Consider the following 15,069-nt stretch of genomic DNA (forward strand, 5'->3'; position numbering starts at 1 on the left):
GTGGAGTGCAGTAGCAATAAATTTACTATATAAAGAAACCTTCGATAAGTAAATGAGCCATGAAAAACTCTAATTTGACACGATATGTATGTTTTCTAAAAACAGCTACTCCCGATATTACTAGGGTTTATTTTCTTACAGATGCATATTTAGTATGGTAACTTTTTTGTAGCAGAATTACACAATTTAAACAAAAGACAAGGCATTGTGATCTATCAGATATTTGTGTATGTATGTATACGTATGTACAAGTTTTAATTCTTGTCCCTTGATTTCGCATTCGAGGAAAGTGTCAGAAGGAATTTTTGACACTCCTAGAATGTGGCAACATTCTGAAAACCTGCATGCTTTGTATTTTCCAATTAAGATTGAAATCAGACGTGTAATCCACCTGTCAGCAAGGAACTGAGACCTGAAAAATCGGGGGGGTGGTTGTTTTTTTAATTGTCCTTCTACGTCATTCTGTGTGGTTACACTTCATCTAGACTGATAGACAACTCAAACCAAAGTGGCAACACCGGCATAAAATAGATAGTGAAATACATGACCGGTTCAGTTTGATAGAACCCAGTTTAAAACTAAAGCACTGAAATTTGAGCTGTAGATTACCTTTGACTGCAGAGTACCTTGGCCCATCAAAAAGAGGAAATATCCAACATTCTCTACAGTCTCGGAAAGTTCCTGGTGCTCCTTGCCCCTTCAGAAAGGACAGGGCCTACCATAATATCCAAAATCTTAAGTCACACACTAAGAAATTCAGTTATTAAAGAAAAAAGTTTGCCTTATTATTGTTGCGGTTAGCTACTTAGTTTCCCTTCTGACACACTACAAACAGAAAGGGCACCTTTGGGGTCTGATCCTGTTTCTGGCATACTCAAAACTCCCGCTGAAGTCCATCAAAGTGTGGCAAACCTGGAGACTGCAGCATCAGGCCCCCAATTATTTCCTCATTACTCAGAGAAATCTTACCTAAAGGTTTAATTATATAACTGGAGCAGATATATATTACCCTATTTTTATTTTTTTCTCATCTGCAAGATGTCAGGAATTTGCACAGACCGTTCTTTGAGAAGAAATATTAAAGAAATGTAAAATGTCTGGATGTCCAAAAGTACAAAATAAAAGTATCTCCTCATTTGAGAGCTGAAAGGTTTAATATTCAGACTAATATTTCTCTTCTACAGCTAAGGCATCAGATTTCTAATCTGTCAACAGTCCTTTTATAAAAAAGAGATATATGTATATTTCTATCCATTTTTAATTATATTTTATAAATGATGATCTGTATATTATTACCTCCCCGCTGCAAATTGACTAGAACATATAAACAAATATCAGAAAGACTGAGGCCCTGGTCCTGCTCCCATGAAAGCCAGAGGAAGGAGAGCCATAAATTTCTACGGGAGAATTACTAGGCTTCAAAGTAAGTTTGTGCTAAAGGAAGAATTGTGTGGCACCAGGTGAAGCCAGGTACGGAAGAAATGTAATTAAAGTACAAAATGTTATCATATGCTCGAAAAAGTTTTAAAATCTCCAAATTTTACAAGCATCATGTTATTCATATCTGACTAGCTCGAAAGGAAAAAAAAAAAAATTTGCTGGCAATCTCAGGAGATAATTTAGGCTGAACAGGGAATGCAGGATAGGGCCCAGAGTGTTTATATTGAACAATAATAAATTGTCTGTGCTGGGAAACTCAACTTGAACTGCAGCTGGAAAGGTTTCTTTCCTCTTTTCTTTTCTTTTTTTTTTTTTTTCTTCCCTAACTGATCTGGTTCAGCCAGGGCATAGCTGTAATTACCTTCTTCCCATCTACAGCTAATACCTCAGAGCAATAAAAAAATATGAGGGTGTTAAAAATTCAAACACTAATTATGGGCTGTTATATTTACTAAACACAGCAAAGTAATAACAAAAGTTTCAGCTTCTTGTGGCCAGCACTGCACTATTTGATCTACCAAGTCCCTGGACCCTCTACACTTACTGTATTACATAACAGTTAATAGCGCACTAAAATAAAATTCGATAAACACATTTATTACCAAACACGTCTAGCACAACCGCTTGCAGCTGTCTCCTCTTTCCAGCACAGGTATATCTCTGAAGAATTCATTCCTTTGTTGATTTTGGTTTTGATTTCCAATTAAGTTATATAAATAGTAGAGCAGTAGATTTTGAAAAGGGAAGCATGCACTATTTGAGTACCCCATTTAAAGTCTTATGGTAAATATTGGCTAATCCTACAATTCTTTCTGTTACTTTCCCTTATGCCTCTTTCCAGGTCTAGCAAAGGAATAAAACTGAGAGCTGCCTTAGTTCCTAGTTCAGCACTGCCACTGTCACCGCTACCACCCCTCGCATTCACATTAAACACACACAGTGTAGCTTTATAGCACTTAATAAGAATAGAGGTGTATGGATTTTTGGGGTGTCAAACAGCTGTCACAAACTGTCATCTCCACAAGAGAAACCTTGGCACACAACAAATTAACCTACACTTCTTTTTGGCTATCATTATTCATAGCCAATCAGTTGAAATGCTCCTAGTATTTCATGTGCAAATAAAACCATGAGGGGAAGACCCATGGATCAGAATAGTGGGCCAATACATAAAACAGAGGAAACAACATGCTGTCTCTGTCCTTCTGAAGTGGCTCATCATCACCCCTGCACCAACTTTCACCAAATGAGATCTAGCCTGAGGCTATATATTAAATATGCATATCAAAGCAAATGAAAAAATAAACCTGGAGAGTCAAATTGGACAAATTTGCATGCTTGAACTACTACATTTTCAGGTAGATGCTCACAAGTGATAGCTCATTTTTTTATAGTCTTGCGTGTTTATATTAGCCATTTTTTAAAGCTCTTCCTTCTTTATGAATAAAAGTGGATTTCTTCCTGCTGGAACCTTGTACAGTGCAAATATAAATGTGTACACGCACGGTAGTTTGACTAAGCTATAAAAGAGTGTTGAAGTTTTGTTGGGAAAACAAGCTAATACACACACACACACACACACACACACACACAAATCCAATAAGGAGACACATTTCCCAAAACGCATGAATAAAATGTAACTATGTGATACAACTCTTCATTTCCCAGTTGGTGTTCTGGTTGCACAAATTATTGCTTCCTTTCAAAACAAATAGCAGGGGGCTAAAGTAAAAATGTTATAGCTCAAATCTCCAGGAAATAAAAGGCTTTAAATTATAATACCCAATGAAGTGGTAAACCCTAACGGGTGCAAGATAAATGGGTTGTCATATTTATTTGAGTTTGTTTTTTGGGCCACAAAAGCAAGAGGAGATTCTTCTTAGGGAAGATAATAGTTATCAAATTATCAAAATGCTAACCCCTTCCACCCCTGTCCTATCATTGTGTGTGAATTTAAATATTATAATGGCGCACTGCAAATTGGCTTGAGCATTCGCCATCTGCCAGAACCCTAAACAGGCTAGTTTATCTAATCTCTTCAATATAAACACAAGCATGCTCCATTTCTACACTTCCACTTGAAACACACTCTTGTAAAGAAACTGTACGGGAGAAACATGTACTTTTTTTTTTTTTCCTGTTGCTCTGAATCATACACAATGACCCCCTATCTTTCAGGTTGCCACTCATTTCAATTTCTTTTCTAGTGCTCTCCCGGAATACTTATGCACACGAATTTAGGGTTCTAAAATGCCAGAAACCAAATATTTTTGAAAGAGTGTCATGCCTCATAGAGTTTATTAGCTACGTGTGAGATAGCTGATAAGCAGAGAAACTTTCGGGAACCTCTGCATACATTTTTTTTCTCTCAAAATAATAGATTTAAAATGGAAAACATCGCAAAAACCTTGTCCTGCAGTGTTTACTGAATACAAATGAGAAAATGAAAGCTAAGGCTTGGGTCCAAAAATATTTCCCGGGCTCTGGAACTAAGCCGTGCCAGAAGGGGAGCATTTAGAAGAATTTATTATTATTTTATCTCCCAATTCAGGTTCAGTCCAGGTCTAATGTAATTATCAAATACACACACAAACAACATGTTTTCAAAGGAAACAAAAGCTCCTAGAAAGCTCATTCTCCCTGGGCTTACAGCTACTCTTCTTAACACACTGGGAAATAAAGGCAGGCGCCTGTGCAGAAAGCATGGTTAACTTCACACCGGGTGTTAAATTAATATTTCAACCGCTAAAATATTAGACTGTATCATTTAGATTATGAGTTCAATTGAATCTAAAACTGTGTAAACCCCTTTTCCCCCCAGGGATGCGTTCCTATAAATAAACTCGAGTTCACACCCACTCTTTTTAACCAGAGCTATTCCTTCCCTTTTCTGCGGTACCAGCTGCAATCTTTCCCTTCACATCCCGAAGTCTCTCCGCGTCTACATCTTTTGAAGGATCACAAGAGCCGCTCCAAAACCCGGAAAAACAAAGGCACTCTCCTTACCACGCACACCAACGTTCAGTCCTACACACATAACACTAATTCACCAACTCCTAAAGTGTTAAAATCAACCGCTAACCTACGGTTACTCAATCATCATTCTCTCCAGCTTTCTGTAATACATTGTTAATAATTGCTTCATCAAGGTTACTGTCTTTTATTATGAAGATGCTTCAGGCGTTTGGCAATAAGTCCATATTCTGACAATAAGTTGCTATAAAGCACGAGCATTGGAAACTCTAATGTGCTAACCCCTTTTTTGTAATGCAATGTAGTATTGCCAATAATTCTCATCACTTGTCATCCCCACGAGAGGGGAGGGGGGAGCAAATCAGCAAACTTTCTCCCTAACTTTCTTGTCTCTGTTTCCTTACATTGCTGCACTGATTGCAGAGTTGGCAACGAAGAAGAGAAAGCACCGATCCCTGCATCAAACCGACAGTCTGCTAGCTCTCCAAGCCGCCCGGACCAGGAAACTTTACAAACCGTTGCAAACTCGCTGCTTTACAGATGGAAACAGAAGGAACCTTTCGCATTTCTACAACTTTACGAAACGCGAGGGAAGAAAGCGTAAGGATGGGATCCGAGCTTGCGAGAGGTTAGAGTCGTAATGGTAATAATGCTACTAACAGACAACAGCAGCAAAACAATGAAATCGGGGACAGGTCCTCTAAGCAGGTTAAAGCCTTAAAAAGTGACACAAAGAAATCAGAAGGACTTACATGATCGGCTAAATTTGTGGAAGATCCTGAGAGTTCTTCGTGGTCTGATTTGGAGCTGCCATCCCTTTCATCGATAACGAGGTCTATTGGCATTTTTCCTTTCAAACAACTAATGTACCGATGGCAGAAGTTATCGCACAATTCATGAACCTGAAAACAGTAACAAGAATAATAGTATCAATAATGGCAAAATATCGGATTGCAACTTTTTTTTTTTTTTTGATAGCCAGAACAACCCTCTGATCCACTCCACAAGTAACTCTAATTAAGGGGCACAATAGTTGAAGGCAAGGAAACAATAGAGAAATTGTTGCAGCACATATTATTCTCTAGAGACTTGCCGCAGCAACAAGTTAGAGACAGAGAAAGAGAGATAGTGGGCTCAGCCGGGTGTGCAGAGGAAAATCCGACTTGCTGATAAGATCAGGACCCTGGGAGCTGGACCCAGGCGGTACCTCTGGAGCATACCCAGCCCAGACAGGTACAGCTAGTCACTCGGGGACTGGATCGGTTTAAACCGGGGCCAAAGAAAGGTCTGTGTGGCCGGCAGCAGTAAAAGGAAGGTACTCGCCGAGGCTGGGGGAAGAGCCGTTCTCGTCCCCGGGCACAGCCCCCTCCCCACGCCGCGCAGGGGCCCCCTGCCTCTTCCAAACATTTACTGCTTGCTTGGGGTTAATATGCCTGCCAGAGCCGGAGGAAGGCAGGAGTGCTTTCATTTCTCGTTTTGTTAAACGTATGATTTCCCAGTCAGGAAAAGAGCTTCTACCGAGGGAAGGGGTAAGAAGGGTGGGAGGGGGGGTTAATAATATATACGTTTAATGACTCGGTTGAAATTACGCTGGAAAAAAAAAAAAAAAAAGAATAATGCCGGGCTGGGCTGGGCATGGCTGGCGGGTGTCACATGCTCCGATGGCACAGGTTACAGTATCACACTGCGTTTCCCCTGTCTCCTCTGGCCATGTTTACAAGTCATCCCAAACAGTCAAGGGGGGGGGGACGACGGGGGGACGGGGGGACGACGACGACACAGGGAGGGAATGGCTTGCCCCCCGCCCGCCTCCATGGCTCTTACCTTTTCTAATTCCAAAAGGTGAAACCTTAGTACTTGTATTGCTTGGATCATCTGCAAGAAAGTTTTGAGCGAGGGGTTACGTGGGAGACAGGAACACGGGGGCTGTGCAGAGCCGAGAGCCCGAGTGGGCGAGGGGGAGAAGGGGATTGTCAGGGCGCGCAGTCATTATCCAGGATTTTAGCTCATTGGTCACGCTTGAACAATTTCGATCAACTTTAACCTAAGCACTTGATTTTTATCATATTTATCCCAGGAGCGGTGATTAGTGCTTTATTACCGCGATGTTGGAGAAAACCTCTTCCTCTTTTCCTCGCTCCCTCTCAACACCCCGGCCCTCACCCCGGAGGGTCCGCAGAGAAGTCAACCACACACTCCCACCCCCCCACCGCCCGCAGGAGAAAGGGGGGGGGAGGGAAGGATGAATAGTTTGGCATCTTCTTTACAAGCGGATTTAGGCACTTTGAATATTGAAATCGTTCACATTAGCAAAAGAATTACGTTAGAACTCTCCAGCTCTCTCCTCTTAAGCAGTTATTTCCTTCACTGTAGCTTCCCGTGGCTTTCAGACAGGGCTTTGCAACGCACTGGGGCTCGAGAGTTCGCCCTGGCTCACTTTAAAAGTGCAGCTCTTTGAAGCCGCTTGACGGTAGCTCCCCAGCCTGCCGGCTCTCCCCCTCCCCTGCCCGCGCAGCCCGGGTGCCCGGGTCGGCAGCCGCCGCCCCGGACGGCGGAGGGCGCTTGCCGGCAGCTGCCGGTGGGGGCGGGAGGGGCGGGAGGGGAGCGGGGCAGAGGGGCGAGCAGGCCTTACCAAATTGTCCAACTCTGGGTTTGAAGAAAAAAGTGGTTTTTCAGCGCGGACCTGCAAGAAGAAGGAAAAGCGGCGTGAATTACAGCTTCTCTCCTCCGCCCTGCGACCCAATCGCTCGAAGGGGGGGGGACGGGGGGGGGACACGACACGGGACGGACACACACACGACCCTGTGACAAAACCAGCCGGTACAGGTCAGATCAGAATCCGGCTGGACGCCCCGGAGTCACCCGTGATGCGAAGAGGAGCCTGCTCGGCTCCTGCCAGCCCCGTGCCCCAGGAGCCCTCTCTTCCCCATCTCCTCCTGCCTCTCTCCCGCTCCCCCAGCCTCCGAAACTCGGCCACGGTTACATTGCCCTTTCATTAACGCGGGAGGGCCAGGGCCGGGGCCAGGGGTCTCAGCCCGGCGGCGCGGAGGGGCTCCCGGCGGAGGAGGGGTCAGGGCCAGCCGGGCCGCCAGCGCGCACCCCCGCCGCTGCCTCCCCGTCGCCCGTGTGTCCCCCCCGGCGGCCGGAGAGGGGGCACCGGGGGGGGGGGGGGGGGGCTGCCCCCTGCGAGCGCCCGGCCGTGTGGGCCGAGGGGCTGAGGAGGTGGCGGGAGCGCCGGGAAGGGCCGGGGGCGGGGGGAGAGGTGCCGGACCTGTTTGGCGAAGACGGCGATGTCCTCGTTGAAGGAGTCGGAGGAGCAGACGTCCCCGCCGGCCACGCCGGGCTCCCGGGGCGTGCAGGTCGCCAGCTCGCACTTCTCAAAGACCAGAGCTAAGAGGGGGAACAACGGGTGCCTACCGGGCAGTGGCACACAAAGAGAGGGGAGGGGGTGGGGGAGAGGGGGAAAGAAGAGCTCGAATCAACAAGTATTTTGTTTTTAAGTGCGCGGACACACAGACACGGACGCACGGACAGACCCACGCTCTGCAGGCTCTCAGTGTCGCTTCGGGCAGAGCAGGGGAGAGCTACGTTTTGAAATAAAAATGCTGGGTTTGGTAGTGGGTCGGTTTGTTTTCTTTCTTTCTTTCTTTCTTTCCCCCCTTTTGAAATTGCAATGCCCGAGCCACATCCCCCGTGCAGTCCCCACAGATGAGGACAAAAGTGACCTCTCCTCCAAACGCACAAGGCACCAAACAAGCTCACGCAGGCAGCAGCTCAGCTGGGAATCTTACACTTTTCGCCACAGCTTAAAATAACGCGAAACCTGGAAGATCCCATCCCTACCCTCCAGCTATGACCTAAAATGAGAAGCACGGCTAGGCAAACTGCAAACTACTTAATACGTAATTTTATTTTTCAAGGGGCCTGCTAACAAAAATGTGGTGAAGTTTCCTGGCTTAGGAAGCACACCCAAGTAAAATACCAGCTGTCCAGATAAGTGAGCTGGGGAGGGGGCGGAGGGAGGGAGCACTTCGCGAAATATTTTCCCATAGTTGGTGTAGTCAGGAAAAAAAAAAAATTATCTGCGTGCTAAGTAGTAAGCATGCATTTCTTCTCTCTTTTTCCCCTTTGGTGCCTGATCAAGGCCCCACACTCTGTCATAGATGGTACTATGTCTCCTTTTAGGATCATTTCGTATTTTTTCTAAAAGGCACTGAAGGGAATCGGTGTCATTCCCCCCAAGCAATGCCCTGGCACAGGCTTGAGTTTTGCTGGGTACGTGTTTTCTTTTTCCTCGTGTTCTTTCTTTCCTAAATACAAAACTCAGCTCGTCGCCCCCAATGTATTTATTTCTTCTGTCTCAGGGAAGAGCTGCTTGCGAGAAGCGAATCCCTTTTATTCTTACTACCTTCCGCGATGTGAATAGCTCTTTATTTACAGCGTTGGAAGAGTGTTATTACGGCACGAAGGAGAACACCAGAACAACACTTCTCCAACTAAAAGCTAGAGCCGCCCTCTCCCGTCTGAACTCCTAACTGGGGCCTTTCCGAGAAAGACAAAAAAGCCACGGGAAAAAAAAAAAAAAAAAAAAAGGGGGGGGGGGGGGGAGGAAAAAAAAAGAAAAAAAGAAAAGAAGAAAGACAAGGCAACGCCACCTCCCCCCAGCCCAGCCTCTCTCCCCGAGAGGTCTGTTTTTCCAGGACCCGTTTCCCGTGGGTGCTGGCACCTCAGCTAAGAGTCAGGCTGGGACTGCACTCGCCCTGAATGAGATCGCCAGCAGTGGCAGTGGCAGTGCCACCGCGCGGGTCTCCCTCCGGAGCGGGCGGCGGGGGGCTCCCCGGCCGCCGCCCTCCCGCCGGACCCCGCCGGGCCCCCCCCCCCTCCTCCGCCCCGCTCCGGGTCTCGGCTCGCCGCTGCCGCCGCCCGCCACCGCGGCCCCGCGGGAGCCCCCGCCGCCCGCCCCGCTCCTGCCCCGGCCGCTCCGGGGGCACCGGCGCTGCGGAGCCGGGCCATGGCGCCGGGCGGCCCGGCGGCACCTACCCGTAGATCGCATCCTTGTCCCGCTTCAGGGCGTCGTTGACAGCGGAGCCCATGCTGGCCGGCATGACATTGGGGTGCGGGGCGTGGGCGCCGTAGTGCTGTCCGGCGTGGAGCGGCGGCCCATGGTTGAGGTGGTGCACCGGGGGGATCGGCCGGGGGGCGTGGGGGTCCCCGTACATGGACGCCGGCACCCCTACTCCGTCCATCCCGCCGTAGTGGGGCAGCTCATCGTACTGTCAAAAAACGGGCCGGAAGAGAAGAAAGAAAGAGAAAGAGGGGAAGAGAGAGAGAGGAATAAAAAAAAAAAACCAAAACAAAAAAAACAAACAAACAACAACAACAAAAGTCAGAAGAGAGTAAAGCACCCGGACAGACACAAACAGAGCAAAACAAAACAAGAACAGCCACAACGAGAGAGAAATGTGCAAAATGAAATCAACTGGGATCGGGAGCAGAGGCTGGAGAGGCTGAGGGAGGAGTGGGGGTGCGGGGAGAGGTAACGGGGGAAAGTGTGTGTCCGCCTGCCTGTGTGTGCGGGGGGAGATGGTCCTCTTCAGCACGGGCGGGAGAAACCCTAACAAGGAAACGGGGATGAAAAGGAAGGAAACGGAGGAGAGAAACTAGAGTTACTCTGCATTAGAAAGGAAGGGAAAAAAAAAAAAAAAAAAAAGAATAAACAAGCAGAATCCAAAGCAACTAGAGAAATAAATCAACACTGGGAAGGAGAGAGGAAAGGTAGGGTGCATCGGGGGGCGGGGAGGGGGAGATAAAGGGGGAAATAATCTGAAAGTTACCAGAAACATTATTTAGTAGCAATTCCCCTTGTCCTTGTCAAAGCCAGAGACAAAAAAAAAAAAAAAAAAAAAGCAGCTATATGTGTATACATATATATACTTTCGTATATACACAGACACACATATGTATTTCTTAGTCTTTCCTAGGCAGCGGCAGTAACGGCGGCGGCAGCAGCAGCAGCAGCAGCAGCAGCAGCAGCAAGCTTTCCCCTGTGAAACCCGTGCTACTGAGCAGGCAGAGAGCAGGGAAATCGCGCTGCTGGGGGAAAAGCTAGAGAGGAAAAAAGCGTGGAACAATTGCAGAGAGAGACACACACAGAGAGACACTCACGCACACACACAAAAAGCTAGTGAATAATTTTTGCTGCTATTTTTTAATAGTGGCCGCCATCATCATCAGCAACAGAGGAGAGCAAATCGGACAGGCCCCTCTTAAGAGAGGATTTATATATAGGTAAGTGTTGGAGATTTAAACCTACCCTTTGCGCCATCAGTCTGCGCTCCAATAAACTCCTGGATGTGTCGTATATTTAATATCCCAGTCCAGCAAAGAAAGTGATTTAGAGTGAAGAAGATTCCTTTTTTTTTTTTTTTTTTTGCAACCCACTTATAGACTTCTCCTATCCTCCAATATGGGTAAATAATAATAATAACAACAACAACAACAACAACAATAATATATAAAAAACAGTCAAGAACCACGATGAGTTTCTGTGTTTTCTTCTTTTTTCTCTCTCTTTCTCTCTTTGCTTTTTCTCTCTCTCTTTTTCCTTTTTTCTTTCTCTACGCAAAAAAAAAAAAAAAAAAAAAAAATTGTCAAGCCCCCAAACTGAAGGTTACGATCGGCCCGTCAGCAACCCACATGTAACCAAACTGTCGTGTCTCATGGCTTTTTGCCACTCCAGCTGTCAATCAAAGCCAGGGAATGTCAAGGTAGTGAATGAATGATGGTTGATGATGATGAAGAAGAGAGGAGGAATCTTTTTAACCCCGGTTTCTTCTTCCAGTAACTCCGCGCTCGGGTTTTGCCTTTTAGGATCGCTATAGGGCTGGTTTTTTTGGTTGCTTTTTTTTTTTTTTTTTTTTTTTTTTTTTAAGTACTGTGAAGGGGGGTGGGGAGAGATGCGAAGAAAAATGGAATAGTTTGCAAAGCCCGGACTTCCCCCTCTCTCCTTTTTTTTTTTTTTTTTTTTTTTTTCCTCTCCTCCCGGCAGGTATTTTGTCTCCCTCTCTCCCTCGCTCTCTGAGATGAGTGAGTGTCAGTAAGTGTTGGCAGGTTGGCTGCTGGCTGCCTTATAGAAGAGGCTCAGTTTTGCAGCGCTGATCGGCGGGAGAATGAAGTGACGGAACCCGGAAGTAGTGGTGGCCATAGCCAGTCCTGCAGCGCGGCGGCGGCGGCGGGGCGGCGGCGGGGAGCGGCGGCGGCGGGGAGGCGGCGGGCGGCGGGGAGCGGCGGTGCGGGCGGGGAGCGGCGGCGGGGCGCGGGGGCGGCGGCGGGCGGCGGCCGGCGCGGGGGAGCGGCGGCGGGCGCGGGGGCGCGGGGCGGCGGCGGGGCGCCCCAGCCGGCGGAGCGCCGGTGATGCGCAGCGCGGCGGCGGGGCGGCCGCGGCGCCGCGCGGGGGGAGCCGCGCAGCAGCCCCTGCCCCGAGCGAAGCAACGCGTGTAGGAAGGAGCGAGCGAGCGTGCGAGAGAGAGGGAGGGAGGGAGGGAGCGAGGGAGGGAGCGAGGGAGGGAGGGAGGGGAGGGAGGGAGCGAGGGAGGGAGGGAGGGGAGGAAGGACAGGGGAGTGCGTGTGTGCGAGAGGGGGGAGAGGCAGGGGAAAACTGCAGAGAGCGAGAAGAAAAGTGCGATAGAAGCCCAGCCCCGGGTTGGTTTGCGCTAGATTATTTTAGCAACCAAATACCTTCCGATTAACCGCGATCTTTCGCGTCTGGTTCATGCGCGGAATTACTGGTTTAAGTCGCCGGCTATCGCCGTTGCCGCGAACGGTATGCGAGTCCGGGGGCACGGAGAGAGCTACCGTGTGCGGGGGGGGCCGCGCAAAGTTGATCTTCCCCGGGAAGCGAGCCTGCTCCGGCCAAGTACTCGCGTCTCCGCCAGCACGTTACGTTGTTGCCAGTGTGGTTTCTTCCCTCTGACAATTCATTGTGCTTCTCTAAAAATTAATTTTCCAGGGCATGAAGAGAACGCCTCATGCAAGCCGTGTTTGGCACCGCTCTTCATTAAGTGATCGCTGCTATCAAGCACGCTGGGGATGTCTTGGGGGGAGAGGCGGGGGGGAGGGGGGGCGGGGGGGGGGGAGAGGGGGAAATCCCTTCTAGTTTTGCGGTGAGGCTGCCAGGCTTTGAAAAGGGCTTAAAAACAAAGTCCTGCTCAGCCTTTTGTAGGCGAGATCCAGATGTTATGTCGATTTTTGTTTGCATGTTCATTTCGAGCGGAGCCGGCGGTGAGCGCTGTTATTTACGCGTGTGTGTTGCCGGACTTTGCCGTCGATCGCCGTTGCGCTTGTGGAACGTACGCTGAAGTATTAGCTCGGTAATGCCTTCTAATGGTAGTGCTAATTACGGTGGGGTTATTTAGCAAATTAAGTGAGATGATGCACCCCCCACCCTTGAGCACCAGATGAACTTTTCCAAACACACACGCACGCCCGCGGACACACGCACACGCGCGCACACACACACACACACACGTTAATTTTGGTGTGTTTCTCTCGCCCAATCACTTCGCTGGAGCTAAACCATGCTTTACCTCAGAACAGTCAATTACCAAAGCTACCCGGGATCATCAATCATGGGGGATGCTTGAAGTTTAGGGGAGGAGCGATGGTCAAACTATCGATTGCTGCAGTTTTGTCCTCCCCAACCCCCCACCCTCGTTCACGGTCCCCTGCACATAAAATCTAAAACAGACTATCCCGTTAATAGTGGGATTTATCAATGATTATGTACCCGGTTGTGAATGTGGCCTCATACGTAGATGGCTTTTAAAAATACACGGCAGAAAAATACGATTTATTCGGTTAGGTTTGGGTTGGGTTTGTTTTGCTTTTCGTGATGGTGACGATGATGCTAAGATTTTTTTTTTTTTTTTGAAACTTTAAGAAAATGACTCAAGGGGTAGTTATAGATATTTGGCCTGATTTTAATAGGCGTAGGGAATGAGCTCCAGAGGTCAATAAACCCCTCCAAAATGATGAATGATTGAGTACCTGTGATGATGATAGTGATTACCGGAGCAATTAAACAGTTTGATTAAATGAGCCATCATAACAATGATGTCTGCGGGAAATCAGCCCTCACATATAAAGAAAGATAGTGTGGAGGGCTAACAAACGCCAGTGGGCATTCCTGCGTGTTCCGATAGCGCCGAGCCCTGCAGAGCAGGGCTGTATTTACAAATATGGGGGGAATATGGAGAAAAGTCCCTCTCCTACTTTTAGCCAGAGTTGCACCCTGCTTAAAACCCGCCAGAAGCCGGAGAGCAGACCCGTTTTTTTTTTCCTAGAGGATCTCCTCCAAGATTAAAGCTAGTCCTAAGAGCAACCGAATTGCTGTGACTGACTTTCACGGGACTGTAAAGAGAGGTGAGTAAAAAAGCCCTTAGTATGTAGATCTCTTTCAAGCAGTGGTTAAGTCGATTCATTTCGCAGGGAAAAAGCCAGTCTTCTTGTGCAGTATTTTATACTCTGTCGTATAAATCGGTAACGTAATTCAAGATATTCATGTTAATGAATGCTTGGCTAATCCTTTGGGTGCGCGGAGACCTACAGAGCAGTAGGTTATGCAAATCCTTTCCTACTTTTACAGCTGTAGTTTTCTAACAGATTTTTTAAAGAGATCTAGTCATCGGTGAATGCTATTTGGGTTTTTTCCTCTCCCCCCCCCCTCTCCTCCCCCAACCCCCCGCCCCAAAGATGCCAGATTTCTAAACTTGCGTGGAATCATTTGATTGTGATATAGCCCATACAGCCAGCTTAGAGGACGTGGTTTAAATATTTGTAGCTTCCAAACTTGTTTTTTAACCCAGGCAGTGCGAACCCGGAGCCTTGCCTCTTGAGATATACAAGTGTGTGTCTCATTTCAAATAGTTTCGGTATCACCAAAGAAGAGGTCTTTCCTTGTAACGTGGCCGTGCAAAAGTAATCTAGCTCCACTGAAGGCTCCATGTATTTGTTCAGACCTCAAGCTCTGGGAGAAGTTCATCAGTTTTCCTCTCAAAAAGAAGTTTTTAGATGACTTGGCTCCCACAGAAGAAGGCGCTTCATTGCTTAGGATATAATTTTAGACACGATTTTTTTTTTCATAATTCTGTTTTTCACAGAAGTGCCTGTAGATCTCGGTTCTCTTGACTAAGAAATTGTTAGAAAGCAATCTAAAACCAAAGCTGAAAAAAAGCAGCCAAAGATTTTTGCAAGTGTTCAATGCTGCTCCTTTCACTTGTTCCTTTTTTTCTTTTTTTTTCCTTCCTTTTTTTTTTTTTTTTTTCGCCCCCTCCTAAACTAATTAACCCCCTGCGTTGGCTCGCCCTGCTGTGCATGTGTGTAATCTGGGACAGGGACCAACTTTAAAAAATTATTTTAACTTGATAGAAAGTGAAATTTCATATGGTAAATGAAGGGCTTTCATGTTCCTCCTGTGTCTTTTTTTCCCCGTGAAAAGAGTTGAAGCCTTTTTCCTCTTCACTATCCCAGTGGATTAAAGCACACAGAGAACATGGTTTATAAAGCGCTACAGTTTAGCCATTAAAAAGGAATCTCAATTTAGCGCCCTTAAGTGAAAGTACTCAGCTATTAACAAAGATGCTGTTGGGAACTCGGAGG

General features: G+C 47.3%; 1 protein-coding gene across 7 annotated transcripts in view; it reads right to left on the reverse strand.

Annotated features, from left to right (window-relative positions):
- MEIS2 (Meis homeobox 2) overlaps nucleotides 1-11,710 on the reverse strand; it is a 174,463-nt gene extending 162,753 nt beyond the window's left edge. For 3 of the 7 annotated variants that reach the window (XM_030038843.2, XM_030038884.2, XM_030038869.2), the window contains exons 1-6: nucleotides 10,248-10,324; nucleotides 9,454-9,686; nucleotides 7,685-7,826; nucleotides 7,046-7,096; nucleotides 6,238-6,288; nucleotides 5,166-5,315 (exon numbers count right to left, since the gene is read on the reverse strand). In XM_030038843.2, coding sequence (XP_029894703.1) covers nucleotides 5,166-5,315; nucleotides 6,238-6,288; nucleotides 7,046-7,096; nucleotides 7,685-7,826; nucleotides 9,454-9,686; nucleotides 10,248-10,256 — 636 coding nt within the window. In that variant the 5' untranslated portion in view covers nucleotides 10,257-10,324. Of the gene's footprint in view, nucleotides 1-5,165; nucleotides 5,316-6,237; nucleotides 6,289-7,045; nucleotides 7,097-7,684; nucleotides 7,827-9,453; nucleotides 9,687-10,247; nucleotides 10,325-10,726 lie in introns of those variants that run through there. The other 4 variants (XM_030038851.2, XM_030038834.2, XM_030038877.2 and 1 more) reach the window with 2 other exon arrangements.
- Between the last annotated feature and the right edge of the window lie 3,359 nt (nucleotides 11,711-15,069).

This window comes from Aquila chrysaetos, chromosome 2 (genome assembly GCF_900496995.4).
Source record: "Aquila chrysaetos chrysaetos chromosome 2, bAquChr1.4, whole genome shotgun sequence".
NCBI classification, from domain to species: Eukaryota; Metazoa; Chordata; class Aves; order Accipitriformes; family Accipitridae; genus Aquila; species Aquila chrysaetos.